Source organism: Falco naumanni, chromosome Z (genome assembly GCF_017639655.2).
Source record: "Falco naumanni isolate bFalNau1 chromosome Z, bFalNau1.pat, whole genome shotgun sequence".
In the NCBI taxonomy this organism is placed as follows: Eukaryota; Metazoa; Chordata; class Aves; order Falconiformes; family Falconidae; genus Falco; species Falco naumanni.
This window is the reverse complement of record NC_054080.1, coordinates 18,301,345-18,322,392: the sequence shown is the minus strand read 5'-3', so window position 1 is coordinate 18,322,392 and position 21,048 is coordinate 18,301,345. Positions and strand designations below refer to the sequence as shown.

At 39.5% G+C, this 21,048-nt stretch overlaps 2 protein-coding genes across 6 annotated transcripts in view; both read left to right on the top strand.

Annotated features, from left to right (window-relative positions):
- The window catches only part of BDP1 (B double prime 1, subunit of RNA polymerase III transcription initiation factor IIIB), a 54,619-nt gene extending 42,410 nt beyond the window's left edge, over positions 1-12,209 (top strand). For all 5 annotated transcript variants that reach the window (XM_040579271.1, XM_040579273.1, XM_040579270.1 and 2 more), the window contains exons 35-42: positions 225-411; positions 2,308-2,368; positions 3,931-4,120; positions 5,600-5,813; positions 6,735-6,777; positions 7,658-7,952; positions 9,276-9,513; positions 9,839-12,209. In XM_040579271.1, coding sequence (XP_040435205.1) covers positions 225-411; positions 2,308-2,368; positions 3,931-4,120; positions 5,600-5,813; positions 6,735-6,777; positions 7,658-7,952; positions 9,276-9,513; positions 9,839-9,967 — 1,357 coding nt within the window. In that variant the 3' untranslated portion in view covers positions 9,968-12,209. The remainder of the gene's footprint in view (positions 1-224; positions 412-2,307; positions 2,369-3,930; positions 4,121-5,599; positions 5,814-6,734; positions 6,778-7,657; positions 7,953-9,275; positions 9,514-9,838) is intronic.
- A 448-nt stretch (positions 12,210-12,657) lies between these two features.
- Positions 12,658-21,048, top strand: part of MCCC2 (methylcrotonyl-CoA carboxylase subunit 2) — a 37,386-nt gene continuing 28,995 nt past the window's right edge. The window contains exons 1-4 of the mRNA XM_040579927.1: positions 12,658-13,113; positions 17,244-17,310; positions 20,237-20,321; positions 20,548-20,649. Of these exons, the coding sequence (XP_040435861.1) occupies positions 12,970-13,113; positions 17,244-17,310; positions 20,237-20,321; positions 20,548-20,649 (398 nt within the window). The 5' untranslated portion in view covers positions 12,658-12,969. The remainder of the gene's footprint in view (positions 13,114-17,243; positions 17,311-20,236; positions 20,322-20,547; positions 20,650-21,048) is intronic.

The window sequence follows — 21,048 nt, the reverse complement described above, 5'->3', positions numbered from 1 at the left end:
AAGTCTCAATTAGTGGTGTTAGGGAGGCTTTTCCCTGAAATATTTTATGTAGACTTGTTCTAAAATTATGCATTCTATTTAGTAGAATGATGCAGTTTTTAAACAGGTGCCCTGTTTCTCTGCAACTATATAACTGTCATACTAAAAAAATAATCTTACAAAATGTAGCCCATGCTCAGGGTACCTTCAATTGGTTTCAAATTAACTAGATATATACCTTACAGAACAGAAAAAAGGATGAGAAATGCTTGTGGAAATTCAGGAGATTTAAGACCTGTAACTGCGTCACCAAAACCTGAAAAATCTCACCTTCATCTAGAGGACCATCCAGGTCAAAGTTCTGTGGATGGACTTCCTGAGCAAAATCTTTGTTCTTCTGAGCACGATAGAGCCACAATTGACTTTACTCAGGTAAAGAACTTAATTTAGTTATAGTCTAGAGTTCGCAGTTTTTGAAATTTTGTAAAGGAAGAGGTTTTTAATGCAAATATACTCACCCATTTTAAAGACCTCGTACTTCAACCGGTGACTGAAACTTTCTTTTTTGCAAAGATATAACCAAACTTGATATTTCAGACAATCTTATCATTGCAAACCTCAGTTTATAGCATTTCAGCAATGTATTGGCAAATTTTTGAGACATTTTTTAGAATTGTAATGGAAGAAGTAACCGAGGACTCATCGTCTTGGTTTTGGCTGGGATAGAGTTGATTTTCTTTTCAGTAGCCGATGTAATGCTGTGTAATGCTTTAATATGAGAACAATGTTGGTAACGCACTGATGTTTCAGTTGTTGCTAAGTAATGTTTCTACTAAGTGAAGGACTTTCAGTCTCTTAGGCCTGGCCAGCAGGAAGGCTGGAGGGGCAGAAGAAATTGGGAGGGGACACAGCCAGGACAGGTGACCCAAACTAGCCAAAGGGATATTCCATACCATAGAACATCATGCTGAATGTACAAATTAGGGGGGGTTCGTTGGGGCTGGCCAGTCACTGCTGGGGGACTGGTGGGGCATCAGTCAGCAGGCGGTGAACAATTTTATTGTGCACCACTTGTTTAGATTTTTTTCCTTTTGTATTTTATTCCTCTCTTCCTTTTCTTTTCATTACATTTTTTTCATTGCTAGTTTATTTTATTTCAGTTATTACATTGTTCTTATCTCAACCCATGAATTTTAATACACACACCACACCATCCCCTGATTCTCCTTCCCATCCCACTGCAGGGGGGAGTGAGCAAGCAGCTGTGTGGTACTTAGTTCCTTGCTGGGGTTAAACCACGACACTTGTGTATTTATTCAGTCTGACCTCTTACTGTGTTATATTTATTTAGATTAAAGTTGTTAAAATGTCACTGCTGGACACAGCATTTTCACTGCTGCCTTCATTTGCTTTGTTTAAAACAAATTACATCCTTGGCTATGCTCTTTCCCTTTTATTTCAAAACCCAGTTAAGTGTCTTACATGTATATTATTATGGACAAACAGTATGTCTTTCACATCTGTTTCTTTGCTGTGTTTTGTGTATCCCTGTTCTAGTATAAACAAGAAGTATTTTTTTAATACTTTAAATTTTAATAAAATAATTTAAAAATTTAATAAGATAATAATTAAACAAACTTTTTAATACTTTAAAAGTATTATTTCTTCATGAAAGAAAGGTTCATTCTCACTTCCCTTAGGTTTTCTAGTGTTGCCTGAGATTAGTGTATGTGCAGTTACGGTGGGCGGCTGATAGGTAGTAGCTCATTTCCCCAGTGCAACCTGTTGATGTGTCAAGGCTGATCTCATGTTAGAATAAGGTACAAGACCGATTTGGCTCGTACAGGACTGACAGAGAGTATGAGAAGAGGCAGCTTGCAGTAAGAGTATTCCTGTTTTTAGCAAAGGTACATGCCACAAAAGGAAAGGGGTAGATGAGTTGCAGAGCTTAATGTTTTTCTTTGGCACTCGGTGGTTTTGTAATGGTTGGGGGAATTTGTTCTCTTAGTGCCACTGAGCAATTTATGGTGTGAGTCATCTCTGACAGAGTTGTGCTGTGGGAAGTATAAATTTATTTTGACAAACCATCAGTACAGACAATGATCTGTATATAAATTTTACATTGCTCAAGTGTTTCTTGTCTTTGTCAGGTTAATGTCCTTCAACCTAGAACAGCTAGAAGTAAAAGCTGACAAATGCAATTATGATGATGTCATTAGATACTTTTTTTAGCTCCTTCAGCATTTTACATAGTTTGTTTCTTACCTGTTTTCTAGAGTTATTTCTCAGATTTATTAACTAATTTTATTTCAAATGTGTTATTTCTAGAGTGAAGCTTGTGCTCAGGATGCTCAACAACCATGCGTGAGCAGCACAGAAGAGACTTCAGGTATAATGTGCTAATTATTTTAAGTTAGCAAAAGCCCACACTCGTGTAGTTTGTGGTTACGCAAAGACAAACTTAAAAAGTTTTTAAAATGTTTTCATTGACATGATTGATCAATCTATTTCATTAACAAACATAATGACCTACAACAAAGTACATTCCCTTCCCTAGCCTCTTAGCATTACATTTAAGTAACACAAACTAGATGAGAACTTTCTGAATGACACTTCCTTAAGTTTAAATATCAGTGGAAGGGAAACTTCTTGCTCTCTTCTCCATCCTGCGAGCTTCTGCTGCTTACCTTGTGCTATGCTTAGTAGCGGTTAGAGCCCTTTGTGAGCCTCTGACTCACTTATCCATCAAAAGTTGAACATGACAGAGGGAGAGAACAGGTGTAGTTTTCCATAGGCTTAGTAAGCTATAGTGGCTTGTGAAGTTGTCAAGCGAATGCCAGTGTGAAGAGCTGTGTGAGTGGGAAGACTGGACTGTGCAAGTGTGGAGCAGGAGAGAAAAGAAGAAGGGAAGACGAGGGGAGATGACAATTAGGCTTTTCTCTGTAGCTGTAGTGAGTCAGCAGATTAATGCCTAACTGATTAGACATGTTGAAAGGTATGAAGGTGATGGCAGCTTTTCCTTAAAACAAATTGAAATGGAACTGGTTTGGAACCAATACTTGGCCAAAGCGTGGGGAAAAATCACTGTGTCAGAAGCCCAGAATACTTACTTTACATGGAAATTGCAGTCCAAAGTTGTAACTCCTGAGCATGTGCAAAAGATAGATCTCTAAGAAGTATTGGTCCTGTTGTTATGCTCTGTTATTGCAAGGATCTTGGGGTGAAGCATCTTAAATCATCTTTGATTAGATAAAGAATCGAAGTGAGTTGAGATTGGAATAACAGCAGCTTTACATCATCAAGAACAAGAGCTGTCCTAAGTAATGGAGCAGCACTGTTGTTTTCCATCTTCTGAAAACTTTACAAATATTCTCTCCTTAAATTCATTCTAATGGATAGCCGTTGGAGTTATCTGTTAATGTCTATCTGTTGACTAAATTATTTATATTTTTCATTTATTAAATTCAAGACTATGCTTCTTAGGTCCTGTTTGACAAGTCTGCAGTGAGGGGAAAAATCCTTGGGTTCCCTGTCAAAACAGCAGATTCCTGCCATTTAAAGAAGTAACTCTTAATACCTGACAGTTGCAATTAAAGGCAGAGGGCCATTTGATTACCACTTACACAAGTTTAATTAAACTGCAGATTGTTCTTTAATGCTAGAACACCCATTTAAAAAACTTCATTCCAGCTAGGCATTTTTAATATTCTTCACTCTGGCGGTAATCAGGACTCCACTGCAATGAGTAGGCTCGAGGGGGTGACGATGCATATCTCTTCTAAGAAGAAAGGAAGCATATTGTTTCAAGACTCTCCCCAGTGCCTTTTTCCGTGGAGAAATGATTGCTAAAATTTAATTACTTAAGGTAGGAAGGGCGTGAAAAGAACAATGTACTTTCAAACTTGAATAATAGACTTTTGTTATTTCTTTATTTCCCTGAAAAAATTACAGTAGTGAACAATGATCATAGATGTCCAGAGGAGGAACAGACATTCATTTTAACATTGGTGGAAATCCCAGCTGACTCAAAAGAGTTTGATGCATCTGTTTTGTTGGAGCAAACTTCAGAACGCTTACTACCAGCCCCAATACTTATCAGCCCAATAAACGCAAGCGAAACAAGTGTGACTGAAGTGGACAGGTAAATGTCTTTATTTTTGAGCAAAATGAAACACTTTTTGTGAACCTTGATAGTTTCCTGAATGTGAATTACAGAATCTCTCAAAAGAAGAAAGGCAAGAGGGAATAATTTGGCAAACTGGTCAGAGAATTAAGAAAGTGAAAAGGGTTTTAATCAGATTTGATAAAGATTTCATTGGTGGTTTAAAGTTAGTGTTTCAGCTAGCTGGGATTTTGTTGTCAGCCTTAACTCTGATTTTTCTGTAGAGCAAGTCTTCCTCTTTAATAGAAGTTGTTTGTCCAGCCTGGGTATTCAGCCATAGATACTTAAAATGAAAAGTAACTGAAATGGAAAGTTGAAGCATGTTTGCATTTTTATGGTACTGCAACAGTTGTGTGAAGTAGCTGTTAATTCATTTTTAGTATAGATGGTCTTCTGAAGAACATGATAAACTGGACATAAATTCAGATACCATTCTCTTGAGTTAATGCATGTTCAAAAGTCAGAAATGCTGAGAAAGCAAACAAATCGATTACTCAATAGAATAATAGCTGGTTTGCAATACTGTGATACAAAGGGTTTGAGTTCCTTTTGCAAGGAGTGCTCTTCCATGCAATGTAACAAAATTATTTCAACATTACAGTTGAACTAATTCTCCTGGTCAGTTTGGGAGAAAAAAATCCAACATCAAAGGAAAAAGACATTCTGAAGAATAGGAAGTGTTACAAAGTTGTAAAAAAAAAATTATATTAATGTAAGTCTTCAGATCATAACTAGGGGTGTGATGCAATTCCACATCATTGTGGTGGACCTTGCCCTGTGATGTCAGATGTTAGTGTTATTCCCTTAGTTATTGAAAGGATAGGTCTTTCAGTGAGTTTTGGCTACACAGTGTAAGCATTCAAACTTCTGTGGAACTACTGATGATCAGATCGCTGACAGGCAGAGTTAGGGTTACAGCAGTTGAACTCAATGATCTTAAAGGTCTTCTCCAACCTAAATGATTGTATGATTCTATGATCTTCTGTCTCACTGTTCCCTTACTGTTTTACCCTATTTCCCTAGTCTCTGCTGCTTCCCTAGATGTCTTGCTGCCTTTTGAGATCATACTGGGGGAGGCGTGGATTGGGGGGATGGAAGGGTGTGGGGGCATGGGGATGAAGATACAACTGCGTATATAAATAATATGATATTTTAGGGTTTTCTAGGGCAGTTAATCAGTTGTCATGTTTTTACATTTTATGAAAATAACAAGTGGAGTTCAAATAGAACAGCTTCTGAAGTAACTAGATTCAATTAGACTAGAAAAAGTCAATTTTCTAACTCAAGATAGCACAGCAAAATGTTTCTTGGTAGTGAATAGTGCATTTGAAGTTAATATTGACATTAAGCAAGGAAGAGTATCACCATAGATCCATGTGTAATTTCTATACAGAAATGTTACACAAAGTAAATTTTGGCTTCTTGTACAGTCACAATAATGACTTTATATATTAACAGCATTGGATCCTTGACAACTGCAGCTGACGAATTTGCTGCACCTTTAAACAGCAGTAGTGAAACCAAACACCTGGAGAGTGCATCACCAGAGCCCATTTCAAATTTGAAGACAACTCAAAAAAGGACATCTGCTGAGCTTGAAGGTGATGATTTTCCTCCTGCCAAAAAAACATCTGCTGTTGCACTAGAAGGTAACTCGGAAACCATTTATAAGGTGAGGTCATAATTTGGTAAGTGAGTATGCATAGTATAGATGCATAATACATAATAGAGCATTTTAATTATGTTTTTAGTTCAACAGTGTAGCTTAAAAATGTACTGCCTGGAGAACTTAAAAGGAAAATCAACACCCATAGACTGCTTTTCATTTTGAACTCTGAAACAGTTTTTGGGCTGTTGATTTAGTATCAATTTTTGGAGAATCTGTAGGTTCTCAGGGTTTTTTATTAGACTTCCTAGTAGACAGACTGGTAATATGTCTTATTTGGCTCATTCACCACGGCCTTTTCAACAATGACATGGCAGGAGGGGAAACTGGAAATATACTGAATGTCTGGCAGACTGTCTAGGTTCATTGAACACTGTTATGATTTGTCACGGTATGTGTTACATGAAAAAGTGGTTAGATATGTTCCTACCATTTTTTAAGGTAGCAGGTATTGGTTAAAAAGAACAAGCTGCAAACAAAAACTGGCCAGCACGTTTCCAGCTTCCCTCTGTGCTTTTAGAATATGACCAAGCTCGTGGCAGTGACTATCACTGATTTTTGTGAGTAGGCTAAGATTGTGTGGTGTGTCTGGGGTGAGGGGAGGTGAATGGCAGATGAGGGAATAGGTGGTAATTCCCAGCATGATTCAAAGAGCTTTTCTAGGAAGGACTGGATAACAGTCCTCTTCCTTCTTTGATCTGTTATCTTGGCATCCTTGTCTTGAGTAATTTATCATAAGAACACCTTCAAAAGCCTGCTCAGGAAATGAGTTAAGTGATGAATGATACTGTACTGAAAATGTAGTCTTCTGTATCGTTCCTGTTTAGAAATGTAAACATGTGATTTGACTTCTTATCAACTTTCATTGTGTCTTCTATATTGACAGAAATAGAGAAAAAAACTTCTGTTTTTCTTTTTAAAATACAGGGTTATTCAATTACATCAACAAATGCTCCAATGATAGTTTCAGGTAGGTAAACTTAAATTTGTAAAACAAAGTATATTGAATGTAAATGCTTAGTACATTGCAGTTTAATAGTGGTTGTTGTGTGAAATAGTCCTGTCTGAGGCTGTCTAACATAAAAGTAGAAACACGTTTTCCCAGTAATACCCTAATACCACCATTTCTTGCCTTCTGCTATGTTGGATTATGTAACTGGCTGTTAATTTAATAGTGGTTCTAAAACCATTACTGTAGCTAGTCTATTTGTGAAATTTGGTAGGTGTTTTGGAAAAAAACGTAACTTTTTCTCTTAAGCAAATATGTCCACCTGTTGGAGAGTGCTAATTACCAGAGGTATTAAATGGTGTTTTAACCATACTATGTCGAAATCATTTATTTTTATCTTATTTTGTATTTATCTTTAAAAAAAAAAATACATGCACAGTGTAATTGCTTGAAAGCTTAATCTGCCTCTGAAGGATCAGAGGGAAGGCAGAATTGCTGACAATGCAATCTTCAATGATCTGAGCCTGTGAAGGGTTTGGAAAACTACTTTTTGGCCCTGCAAAAGACTTCAAAGGGAAATTGTAGAAGCTGAAACAGCCAGATGACTAAGTTGTTGAGGGGCAGCGTGGGGAGGGGGAAGTGCTGTAAAACCACATTTCTACCAGCTTTTCCAGCTTTCCCCCATAACATCTGTAAGATCTTACAGACTTTTAAAGTAGACCATGAAGTTTTAATTCTTAGTGGTGACTTAAAAAAAATAAAATGACAAAAAAACCTCAACAAAAACTCAGCCCTTCTTTTGTAACGGTGCAAGCCATCTTAACATCACACGTTTTTTGGGCTGTTTTGTAATCACTGAAGTTAACTGAAATCTTTGAATGACTCTCAACTGCTTTTACAGGGAATCCTTTTCAAAAAGCAGAGGCTTCAGCAAAGGAAAAAGTACTTACCTCTATGTTGGTGTCTGAATCTATGTCACAACTGGCTGAGAGAAGCCAGCCTGAGACTTTGGAGAACTTAGGGGAAGCACCACTTGAGAATTCGGCATCCAAACAGGAAGAGGAGGTGATGTCTAGATTAACCTCTAACAGTAAAGCAGACGCAAGTGGACAAGGCAAGCAGGGGGATATGTATGAATCTGGACAGTTGGAACATACTGGAAGCCTAGCATCATCTTCAAAAAATCCGTTAGTCAGGTATTTATGCAATAATGTTTTGTCAGCCTTTTCTGTAAAAAAGACCTCTTGTCCATATTGAGGGTTTTATATCCTTTTTCCACTTAGTCTTACAAAAGGGCAGTACCATTGTTTGTGACCTACATGGCCAAGGGTTACAGTGTCTATGCTTTTCAGCAGATTGGGAAGGATCAACCTGTCAGCTTTGAAATTTGAATTATTTTGTCCATTAAATGAGCAGATAGACCAAGGGACACTGCTGACGTATGTTATGTTTATTTAGACATTAATGCCTCTTTGTATCATAGCCAGTGGATGTCTGCCTCACAGATTTAGGATAATTGTTGTTTTCCTTAGCTCAGTCTAATATTGTGATATATATGCCCATCCACTTGCTTTGATTTTTGTCCTTCTGTCCATAAGATTTATTACTGGTATAGTACTCAGCACACTGGATTTTTAGGACTGCCTTTGTATGTGTCATTTCCCAAAAGGAGTTTCAATCTTGACAGCTCAGAGGATAATCCTCTTATCTATCCATCTGACTATTGATTATTTTTAATACACCTTTCTATAAAGTTTATTTAAGTGGTTGAGTTCCTGCTTTCTATTGCTCTTGCATTCACTGATTCCGATTGTGGTGCTCCACTGGTCTTTTCTGATCCTGTCATCTACTCTTTTGTTGTGCTTGTGTGAGTACTAGAACTGGTTATCTGTACCTGGGCCATCCACAGCAACTGGGTAATGATGCATTAACATCAGAATCCTTGTCTTAAAGTTTACTTTCTAAGTTGTAAACTCTTTAATAACATGAAAAGTTGATATTTTGTATACCCCCCCATCACTGTGACTTCTGTAAGTTCACTGTACTAGGTACGATGCCGTTAACAGGCTGCAATCCTGCAGCAGATAGTTGTCTTTCTGATGTCCAAGATAGTCTGCTGTGACCCCATCCCTGGGAGTCAGGTTTCTCTTTCCATTGATTACATGAAGAATGCTCTTTTCAGTTTGTTCTTTAGCAGTATGCCTCCATTCCTCTTTGAATCTCTTTCTGAAGGTCTGGTACCTTGTTACAGGCTCGGATTTAGTAGCAAATAGTAGGTTCCTGTTCTCAGTGTTGAAAGTTGTCAAAAGTCTGTCTAACCCTTCAGAAAAACCCTTGTGCCAGAATTTTCATAATACAAAAGTCTTTCTCAGAATGACTTTTTGGTTTTTTTCTTAGCATTTTCGTAGATCTTGGAGATGTGTGTTTGTTTCCTGTGTAATGAATTGGACTTCTGTAAGGCTACTTACATCTTTTATGTAACAATCCTATGACATCCTGACTGTATTTGTATTAAACAGGGGTGGACGAAAACCGTTGGGATTTTTATCTTTAATTTGCAAAAAAAGTAGTTCTGAATCTATAGAAGATACCAGACGTAATAAAGGAAAGATGCAAAAACCTCGGATTGTGACTCCAAAGCTAAGTCTAAAGAAGCCCACTCCATCCACTAAGGATGATAGGGAATCTTACTCCCTTCCCTCTACAAGCACATCATCTGTGGAGTATGAGAATGTAGCTGGTGATGCTGCAGTTATGGTATGTGTTTTATTTTTGAACGCCCTTGCATTTTTGAGAGGTAAAGAACAGTGCTTTAGTTGTTTCAGGAGTGGGTAGGTGGGTGGACACGCAGAGTTCATGTTTTGGGAGGGGTACCTGCTCCAGTGATAAATTCTGATTTGTGCATGTCTAGAAAACTTAAAAGGGAACTAAGCTGTTTTTTCTCTGTACATACATCTACTTGTTTCCCATTTTCAGCAAACTCTTTAATTGTTTGTCTAAATTGGAAGTGCAAGTTCATATATATACACACACACAAAAACAGATTAAGACTGTTAAGAGCAGACTTTTCTTTTTCTGTTAGGTTCCAAGTAACAAGTCATCTGAGAAGCCACCCCCTGGTGCTAAAGATCAAGAGAAGGAGGAAGAGCCAACCAGAATCTCTGAGTATTTTTTCAGTGACATTTTTATGGAAGTGGATGATTCAGAATAGCAAATTTGCTTTATAAAAACCTGGGATCTAAGAGTATAATGCAACAAGAAGAGTATTTTTTAAAAGTTCTGATTTGTTCTGATGTTCATTATGCCACACTTACTGTCAGCCAAGCTGCTGTTAACAAATTCCATAAAGATGAAATGGATTGCTTCTAAAGCAACCTGGATACTTTCAAAATTTGACATAATCTAAACCATTATACTGATATCATTGAACCAGACTAGTGGCTGGTGGCTTACAGTTTCACTTGTTTAGATGCTTCATAATGGGTGCATGACTATCTTCCAGAAAAGTGCAATGAAAATATGCTTAATCTTGTGACAAGTATCCCTTTGAATTTTAATGCTAAAGCTTGTGATACTGTCTATACAAGTTCTTTACTTCTTTTTGTGAAGTATGGTATGTCAGTATGTTAGAAGGAGGAATGAACCTATTATGTATAGTGTAATCTTTCTAGATCAGGATGCAAATACTGGAAGTAGTGTAGTAAATACATACATATGTTCAGCACTGCAGATATTTTTGTTAGCATCTCCAAAATACATATTTTTGTAAGAGTTTTTAAACATGAATTAAAAGATCCTAAGCTGAAAAGCCAAACAGGTTTAGTTCCTTAAAAATATATTGAGAGCAACCAGAAGAACACCATTTACTAAAAGATGCTATACAATGTTAATCTTTGCAACTGTTCTGTTGGAGTGGGAGGAAGAGGTTAATGTTCTCTAGTATAAATGCCAACTCCCTTCTAAATTTGAAAAAAGGAGAAAAAAAAATTCTCTTCCTTAGTTTTACATGTAGGTGTTTGTATATTTGCTGACTGCCTTGGCTTCCCTTGTGCAAGGTAGAACAAACAGACTGGATTTAAACCATGACTATACAATGTGGTTGCTTTGGGGGTTTGCTGCTTTGAAGCAGGTAAATTTGAATCGTTTTCCTCATGTTGCATGTCTTCTTGTACTGTAACTTGCCATACAGTGATGTTGTAGCTTTAGATATGAGTCTGTTTTTTTTACTTGCCTCATCAAGGAGGTTGTCTTGATGAGGTAACAACGTTCATGCAGTCTCAAAGTCAGGTGGTAACTGAAAGATTCAATATTTATTCTGAAACTCCTTCTTACACAAAAATTAGTGTGTAGATTTAAGTAGTCTAAATTTTTCTCCTGTTTCTTAATACCTGCAGGTACTTTTGGAAAACAAATTATTTATTATAAAAGTGAAACCAATGTGTAAATGGTATTGTTATGCTCTCGAGACACCTGTCTTTGGTCTAGAGAGTCATTTACTGGGAAATCTTTCATATAACTATCTAGTTACCAATTCTGAAGTACTTCATGAGGTTTGAGAATGTCTTTTTAAAGTTGTTGACAAGGCTTCTGAAGGAACCTTTAAAATTTTGTTGGCATCTTTTTGAGGTGGCGCAAAAGGGACCAACAGTCCCAGTGTAAGGTAACTTACTTGAAAGCATACTGTCACCACCACACACACCCAAAAAACCTTCGCAAACCAAACCAAAACCCCACTACCCCCAACAGTTTCTGTTCAGACAGTATCCTTACGCTTTGCCTAATCTATTTAACTTGAAATGTTGATCTCAGTGTTGTCTTAACTGTAAACATGAGGAAATAGATTAATCTGTACATAAAACTCCATGTGTTATATATATCTTGTAGATATTATTTTATATGTGCCGGTGTTTAGTTCCTGATCCATGTGGCATGTTTAAATCACTTGCACTGATAGAGCCTAAAAATAGATGTTTGGGGAGTCTATAAAATAATTGCCCTAAGTACTTTCTGAGGTGGTAACCATTCTGTATTTAGTTGGGTACATTTTAGCTTGCATTTGTATTATAAGGGGGGAAAAAAGCCAGAACAACTATTTCGTTACTAAGATTGTAGGTGCCTTATCTACCTTGTTAATTGGGGCTACACATTTTTTTCCCTGCAGTAAATCGCATGCACTTTGTTAGTGGTTTGCTGTTGTTTTTTTTTAAAGAACAAATTTAATTTGCGTAGAAATAAGACAACTTTGTGTTGTGTTTTATGTATGAAAGTTTTATAATGGTGAAGGATGTAAGAAAAGATTGGTGAAATCTCAGTGCATATTACTTAAGCATTTCTACAAAGATGTGGTGTAAGATTGCTTTGCTTACGGCTGTCTTGACACCTTGTATCATTGCATATAAAGGAAGTAGCCATACTGCTGTATGTAAATTATGTGAATAAATTATTTTATATTACCTGTGGTTTTTCAGTTTCTTGGAAACGTTACAGTTTTCAAATGCTCGTAGGCTGTATGGTAAGTTCATGAAGGTGTAGGCTGAATGAATGGTTGGACTGGCTGTAGCACTGGGATACGGGCCCGCTGGTGGGGTGGCACAGACCGAGTGCACCGAGCGGGCTTTGTCATCGTGGTTTGCGTGGTTGTGTTTTAGAGGAGACTTGCTGTACTTGGTGTCAGACTTCCCCGTGCTCTCCCTCTGTAAATGCTACAGCCTTGTTTAAAACCCAGGCTGGAATGCCGGAATGCTGGAACACCGCAAGGCTTGCCAACGGGGAAACAACTCGCGCAGAAAAGTTAGGGTTTAAAGAAACAGTATTAAAGATCTGCCACTGTTGCTGTAGCGTTTTAGCAGCTCTGCGGCGAGGAACGGCGGGGGGGGGTCCGGGTCGGGCGGGCCGGTCCTGCCCGAGACGCGAAGGTGCAAGCAGGCCTGTTTCTGGGAGCGCTGCCGGCGGGCCCGCTCCGGGGCGCGGCGGCCGGGTGGCGCACGCAGCCGTGCTGCGCTGACGCCGACCCGCCAGGGGAAAGGCCCTTCGGCCTGTTGCGGCTTCAGTCCCAAAGCCGCGGCGGGACGGGACGGGACGGCCCTGTGCGGCCGCGGGCGGCTCGGCCCGGCCCGGCCGCGGGGCCCCGCTCTGCCCATTGGCTGCGGCGGGGGGAGTGGCGGCGGCCGCGGGCCTGGCACGGCCGGCTCGGCTCGGCTCGGCTCGGCCGCCATGCTGCTGCTGGGCCCCTGGCGGCTGCTGGGTCGCCGGCGGCTACTGCGCTGGGCGGCCGCTGCCCCGCCCGCCCGTGCCTACCGCGGCGAGGCCGTGGCGGCGGTGGGTTCGCACCCCGATGCGGGCTCCGCGCTCTACCAGGTACGGGCCGGGCCCCTGCGCCCGCTAGGCCGCGGAGGGGAGGCCGGCGGCGGGCGAACACCGCCTCCCCCTGCGGCGGGGGCCGGGGGCGGGCAACGGTGCCGAGCGCTGGGGGCGGGCGGGCGGCGCACAGCCCTCACGCCAAGCCACGGCGGGGCTTCGCCTGCGCCAGCCCACGGCGGCCGGGCTGGGAGCGGCCCGCGGCGCTGCCGGTGCCGACCCTCCCTTCCGCGCCTTGGCGGTGGAGGGGCGGCCCCGGGCTGCCGGAGGTGGGGGTGCGCCCCGGCCCGGGACCGTCCGCGGGCGGACAGAGTGGGGGGGCGTGGGCTCGGAGTGGGGGTGCAGCGGTGGCCGTTTCATAGCCGGTGCTGCGGTGGCCGTTCGGTACGGGGGTGAGGCCGCCCGAGGCCGCCCTGCGCGCCCGCCGTGCCGCTCCCCGCCCTCGTCCGGCCCGAGGGCCGCCTCCCCGGCCTCGTTCGGGCTGAGCCTGGAGGTACCATGCAAAGAACGTGGGCTTGTACCATGGTCTGCCTCATCACAGATTTTTTTACGCTTTTTTAAAAAAAAAACAAACAAACAAACAAACAAAAAAAAAAACAACCAAAAAACCAAACACAATACCAGTTCTTACTGCAGTTTCGGTGCCGAAGGGCTGATCGATACCATGGTATGAAGAGCAGAGACGGGGAGTCTGTAGGCGGGTTTAGGTGGTGTCTTGACGATTTCAAAGCTGTAAATTCTCTTGTGTTTGCAGATTGATTCCTGAGTTAAAGTCAGGTGGAATAGTTCTACAAAGTCACGGGCATGCCTCCAGAGCATAGGATACCAGCAGAAAAAAGTCATCCTTTGAGAAAGAGGAAGGGAGATGGGTCTTTATGAAGAGAACAGCACTTGTATCTGGTGTTAATTGTTTTAATTTTGTTGGGGTGTTATTAACATCATATTCGAGATAAAAATAGTGTTTATAGTTAGGCTGAGAAAAACGTAGTTTTGGGTGTGGATCAAAACTGGTAGGAGGGCATGAATTTGTCTTCAAATTTGTTCCAAGTAAAATACCGAACAGCAAGTGAAGTAACAACTATGTATACGCAAAGCTTGTGTATATGAAGATGTGTGTACATGTATTTTTTTTCATATTTTGCATACCAAAAAACCCAAAGATCAGTATTTTAATAAATGTGTTTACTCAGCTGAGCTGTCGCTAGATTTGCATTTGTGTGTTTGTACCTTTTGATCTCAAAAACAAAGCCTGGTAAATTGCTAATAGCGTTAGTATCTGGTAGAAATAATTTATAGAGCACTGTAAACACATGTACTGCTTTACAAACATGAAGAGCTGAGGTCCCTGCTGTGAAGCACTTAACCACCTGAATAGAAGTAATACAGAGAAGAACAATGCAAACACAAGAAGGCGTAATGATACGTGATAAAGGTCTTGCCTTCTTTAGCTAATGTTTGCCTTTCTGGCTGTGAATTCAGCTAGGCAGGCTGGCCTTCATAATGTAAATGTCTCAAAGCAGACAGGTGAAAATGTAATTTAAAAATGGGTGAGTCTAAATTCTGGAAATTAAGGGAAAACCTGTGGAAAGATTGCAAGGGTTAGCTCTTACAGCCACTTTGCTCGGGTAGCAGTAATTCAGTTAGCTCATGCGGTAACTCTAGGATTAATCTGTAGGTTTTGCCTCTTGATTTTGCATAGAAGCCCTCATATTAACAGTAGAATTTTATAGAACTTACTGGTGCAAGGGCCAGTTTCCAATGAGGACTTGTGTCACTTCGCTGGCCTTTGTGCCATTAATTAACAAAAAGCCCACAAATACGTTGTAGAATTAGTATGTTTGGTTCTGAGAGGAGCCTTTTCTATGTGTATTCAAAACCTACAGTAAGGTTTCAAGGCACCTTTTTCTTTATAAAGTATAATGATGATGTGTTCTGGTTAAAGGTGTGAAAGATAAGGAATTAAGTGAATTTAAGTAACTCAAATGTTTGAGTGCAATATTTTTTAATAGTTTATCTTAGAAGTCCTTTCACAGTTTTTCACGTAGGGTAGCTAGAGTAGCTACAGTGAGTTGTTAATTCAGAGTCTAATAAGCAAGCCTATGATTGTGATTGTTTTGCCCCTTTTAATTTCCTCTACGATTTTTAGCTACTTTTTCCCCCTATATTAAAAGTGAGTTTTTAAGCTCAGTACTTTGTGCAAAAGGGGAGTGTATTTAGAAAAAACAGGCAGACTGAACAAGGAGAAACGAGAATATTTTATGTGTAACACTGCAAAACAAGCCAGCTGGACAAGCTGAACACACACATACAATAAAACTGGTTGTTACAACAACTGCATATTTTAAAAGTATGGAATTACAATGGCCGGTTTACAGATTTTTCACGGGGAAAAAAGTTAACTTGTGAGCAGTCTTTTGGAAAGGATTAAAAGCAGGTTTTGTTTTCTTCAGTGCTGCACGTGTTGTGTGAGCGCGGTTGCTGTGTGTGGCTGCACTTACTGTCCATAGCGTCTCCTAGGAGCCGCAGAGTGAAATTACCAAGGCGCGGCTTCCTTGTTTCTTGGTTTGGGGATGCTGTGACAGTGGTAAAACTGCACAGTTGGGATATTGCAGTGTGATTTCCCAGGTTAGGAGGAAGAACGGTTGTAGAGGTAGGTGTTGGAGCTGTGCTGTGGGTGGGGCAGGGAGAGGGACGATTAAAGCATCAAAAGAGATAGACTGAAAGGGGAATAATCTGGTGGGCATACTGATAGAGCCTTGCAAGGGAGGGAGGAGATGCAGAAGTCTGGTGGCCTCCCATGTCCTCCGTAGTCAGGGGAGGCTGCAGGGTGGCACCATGCATCAGAAAGATTATGTTAACTGAAGCTGGTATCTTGAGATGGGTGAGGTGTTGCCTAGTGATTGGGTGGTACAAAATTTGCACAAGTGCAGGCTGTGAGCCATATCGCAGGTGGCACTTCGATAGTGCATGGCGAGTCCTTCCCCAGAGCCAGCAGAGGCACAGGAGTTGGATGGACTTCAGTGTTATAATACCTCACCTTGATGTTGCTGGACAACCTCTAAATGCTGACCTTATGTATTATCTGTCTATAGGAGCTGATAATATTGCTTAGGCTTGTTTTTACCTGATAAATTTTAACCTTTCAATAGAGTATTTTTAATCTATTTGTAGCAATTACAAAGGATACCTTTCAGTGACAAAGAGCTGAACAAATTTAACGGCAACACTTGTTGCTTCTAGGGAAAACCTTAATTCTGAGTGTTAAGTCCAAATCTAAAGAATCACCACATTATTTTTTCTTTCTGTCACAGTAGACTAACATCTTCTAAATGAGAATTAGACAAGGCAGTGTAACTTTTTTATGCAGCAGTTATGTTCTTTTAATACACTTACACTTTTTTAAGAGGTAACATAGCTCAATATGTCTGAAAAAAACCTTAAGCCTGACTAATACCTTTTAATTCCTAAGAAATGGTAAAAAACTGCTGTAATGAGCACACAGAGTTTTGGATAATTCTGATAGAAACGGTGAGTTCAGCACTGATCATTAATAGTCAAAACTACAGTCTTTGTTTTTCTAAGAGGGATATTGGCAAGAAGACCAGACTTCTTTTAAAAGCTTTTTTAATCTTTATGTTCTACTTAAGTTTTATCTTTGTATTCTACTTAAACCACAGGAATGTAAAAAGTATTTACCAAATTCTGTTTGACCTAGGTCATTCATCTTTTGGTACAAGAGATATAGCAGCACTTAATTTGAATCCCCTTGACATTTTTTTACAGAATTAGATTAAAAAGACAAATGAAAAATTAACAAAACCTGAAAAACAGAACTGAAACTCTGTAATGACTAGTCCTGTTTTTGTATGTAAAAGACTAGTGCCAAATTTAATAATCCTAATGCGCTCAGAGTTCTTGTGAAGCACGTTTATTAAATGCTAAGGGTGCTTGTGGGACGCCAGTACACTGGTAGAAGTGTTACTACTTTAAAGACAGTACAGAGACAGTATTTAATAAGGTAAAACGAAGTTTGAAAGAGAAATTAATCTTGTACTTTTTGTGTTTGGTTATTAAAAAATAATACTGTCACTCTTGGGTAAACTTAAAATGCTGTTTTGTTCCCCACTTAGGAAAACTATGAACGAATGAAAGCACTGGTGACTGAACTCCAGGTGCAAGCAGAAAGAATCAAATTAGGTAAGTATGGTAGTCTAGCTTTTAGAACACTTGTATAATTTGATCCAAAACCCAGTTTTGCTCTTTGGGGTTTTTTTCACCTATTAATGAACTGTATGTTCATTAATAAGTTCATTTAGATATGATGTACTTGCAGGATTATGTAAGTCATACTGAAATTTTAGGTCCTCTGTTTAAATCTAGATTTACCGTCTTCTGTCTATTGAAAATCTTGAAAGGTTTACGTCCAAGCTAACTTGGTTCAAAATTTAGGGTGTATTTTTAAGTAACTCAGGCTAGCTAAGAAAAATGCCCATACCATTTAGCACTTTTTTTCCACAGTATCTAGTGTGTTTAACATTTTTTTGTTTGCCAGTTGAATAGGCTGATTTAGTCAAACAGAAAATTAATTTAATTGCCATTAATTTTCATTGCCAGAAAGGCAAAAAGATAGTGAAAAATGGATATTGGTTAATTTTTAATCAGTTAAGATCTTAGTAATCAATGGAATGTACCTTTCTAATGGCAAATATTATTATTTTTTTTAGAATAGATAGGATAATTAATAAAAGGCTTCTACTGATACACCTTTTACTTCACCTGCTTCCTTGCTTCATCCACTGCTGCCAGCTTTTATAACAAATTGGTCTGGCAAGTGTGCTGCTGTTTAAGTGGTACATGCGAAGAGGGTTTCAAAGACCCTAGCTGTAGTTCTGCTGGCAAACAAAAGTAAGTCTGTAATAATTTAAAAGACTGAAGTCTGTGTTTCATCTTCTTGACTTGTAAGACTAGCTGAATTAATTACAGTTGACTATAATTAATGGGGCTGATAAAATGAAAATTGTTTGTAAATGCTTAACTGTACTGCCAGAGGTTGAGCATGCAACTTTAATTCTCCCTTTCTTGTGTCCATCATGATGCTCTTTGTCTTGTCATATACTGTTCCTTACATAATACAGTTTCTTTTACAGCTTTGGAATGGAGCACAGTTAAGATTTTGTGCTCAGTATTTTTCTTTCTTCATGTGAAACAAAGCTCCAGGATTTCCTGAGGAAATGCTGGAGCCCATGGGCTACCTGTGTCTTCTGTGGGTGTAGAGACTGTTCAGCAATTTCCTGTCTGGTTCATGAACTGATGATCGTAGCCTTCTTCACTGCTGCACATTTTCCTGTTCTTGCTTGTTACATGGTAACAGGACAAGAACACGGCCCTCATCTTTCCTCCATCTCAGGGAGCTCTAAATACACCATTTTGAGTGGCATCAATTGAGATTGCTTTGCCTCTCACTTCAGTGTTCGAGAAGAATTAGGTACTCATACTGAAAACTTTTGAAGGATAAGTGCAACATCTTTTTTCTTTCTAGGACCTGTCTTCTAGAGGACATGGTTTTGCTTGAGGTCTTTGTAATGAATATTTCATTCTATATCTGTTACTTCAGTGGGTAGGGCTTCTGTGAACCCCTGTCTCATTCTGCTAGGTAATCCCCAGCTGTGCAACAGGAAGATGGCCCTTGCCCCACAGAATTTACAGGCTGTGATAAATTATAACAGATGAATTTCTGATAGCAAGTACAAGAAACAACTGAGATACTCTTAGTCTCTGACTGGCAGCAGTCATAGCATATCAGCAGTCACAGTGAAGTTTTTATAGACATTACTGTAAAAGAGAAATTAAAGTAGGGATTTAAAATTAAATGCCTCCAAGTTTGTTTCATCGTCAGGGATGCTGCTGCTCACAGTCTACAGAATGGAGGCAAACATCTTGATCTTTGAAGAGAAATGTTCAATAGTATGGCTACAGGGCCTGGAAGGCAGGCATTTCTGATTAGGTTGTGAAGAGGGGGAGTTCACAGAGATAATTAAAGTCACAGGATGAAAAATTATTTTTGCAGCATTACTTTGGGTGTAAATGAGAAAGGAGGTCAGAGAAAATGTAGTAATTATGAAGCTAGGGTCTTCAGAAATCGGATGAAAGCTCTGTGGGTGGATATGAGAGGTTGTGTCTTAAGAAGCTTGTACAGAAAGAGTTTACAAGATCTAGGCTTAGGCTGGATATACAGACCTAATCAACAGGAATCAGAAATAAATTGTCGGCTTTGTGGCCTGCCTAACAGGTAGGAAATTATGTGCATAGTGACCAAGGAAGGAGGTGAGAGAAAGGGCTTGAAAGGGAGGCTTAAAAGCTCTGTTTTCAGTGATGCTTAGCTGACAAAGGAGTCTGGAAGTCTCGGGAGAAGTGTTAGCAAAATAGGACCTTCTTTATTTTGGACGGGGGAGACAATTTTAGAGTGATGAGGTGGATCAGCTATCTGTCTACATAGAGAGACAGTGTTTGTGTAAGCTATTATAAAGAGGCTGAGATGTGTCAACAAATCTTAAATATTGAATGACACGAAGCTCGAGAGCAAAAGATATGATTTAGCATGACCTCAAGTAAGGGGCTGAAATGAAGCAAAGATAAACCTGATATTAAATGGTGTGTGTCTGAACTCTGTTTACAGTTTTGGAGTGATGTAAGGAAATGAATCCAGATGGTGTTGGGTCTTTCAAGATTGGATTCAGCGCAGCTAATTTGAACCAATTTTGGGAGTAGTATTTTTTATAGTTCTTAGTGCCATGCTTTTGTCTTTGTGTTTCTCTTTTCAGCCTTTCTGTTCATTGCCAAGCAGTGGGGAAAAGTTTCAGACAGTTATGTTTATTAAAATCTTTACCTCAAGACTAACTATAAAAAATGAGAGGGGAAATAGAGTAGATTCTGAAAGACAAGCATTTTTATAAATACCTTAAATCTGTTTGAAGTGGAAATGATTATTTATTAAATGTATTGTTAAGGCTGGTGCTTCAAAAAACTGGAAATTCATCAGTGCTTCCTTTCTAACTTTTAATGTGAGTGGTGATTTATCTATCTGTGTCCACAGTAAATCTAACAGTTTACTATTGTATCACAGGAGGTGGAGAAAAAGCACGTAAGCTTCACACATCAAGAGGAAAGCTGTTACCTAGAGAGAGAATTGACAGGCTTATCGATCCTGGGTAGGTACTTTCTTTTCTGTTGCACTGTAACAGGCTTGTTTTCTCTTTAGATTCCATAAATGCTGGCAAATAACAAGCTGAAATTTTACAGAAGGGTTCCTTGAAATACTCATCTCATCTTTTAAAAAAAACACCTAATTTTTAGAAATGTAACCTTTTAAGTGAGATTCAATGGCAAATATGACCAATTAATTTTAAAAAATGTGTTATATTTGTCGTTATTCAGGTCTCCATTCTTGGAGTTCTCCCAGTTTGCGGGTTACCAGTTGTATGGTAATGAAGAGGTGCCGGCAGGAGGCATTATCACAGGCATTGGACGAGTATCTGGGTGAGAGATAGCAGTGATCTACATTATTGATGATATGAAAAGGAAGAAGGTATAATTTTGTTCAGTTTGCAGTATTAAGCTATTAGCATTTTTAGTGTTTTGTGTCTTGACATCCAAAAATCAACAAAGTTGGTATCTTAATGTGTTCAGTCTTAGCTAAAAGGAAGTGATTTTTTTTTCTTCTAGTTAGTGTAGCCCATATTAAAGCAGAACACACTTCAGAGTTTCTGGTGTCCAATGAACGGAAGAGATTAGTGCATCACTAAGGCAATTTTCAAAAAATAGGGTGGTATTCCAGGCTAAGAATTAGTTTTGCTCACTAAGCGTACCTCAAAGAATATTGCTGAAATTAAGTATGATGCTATACAGCATTATTTTAGGGAGGTAAAGGACTGTGAA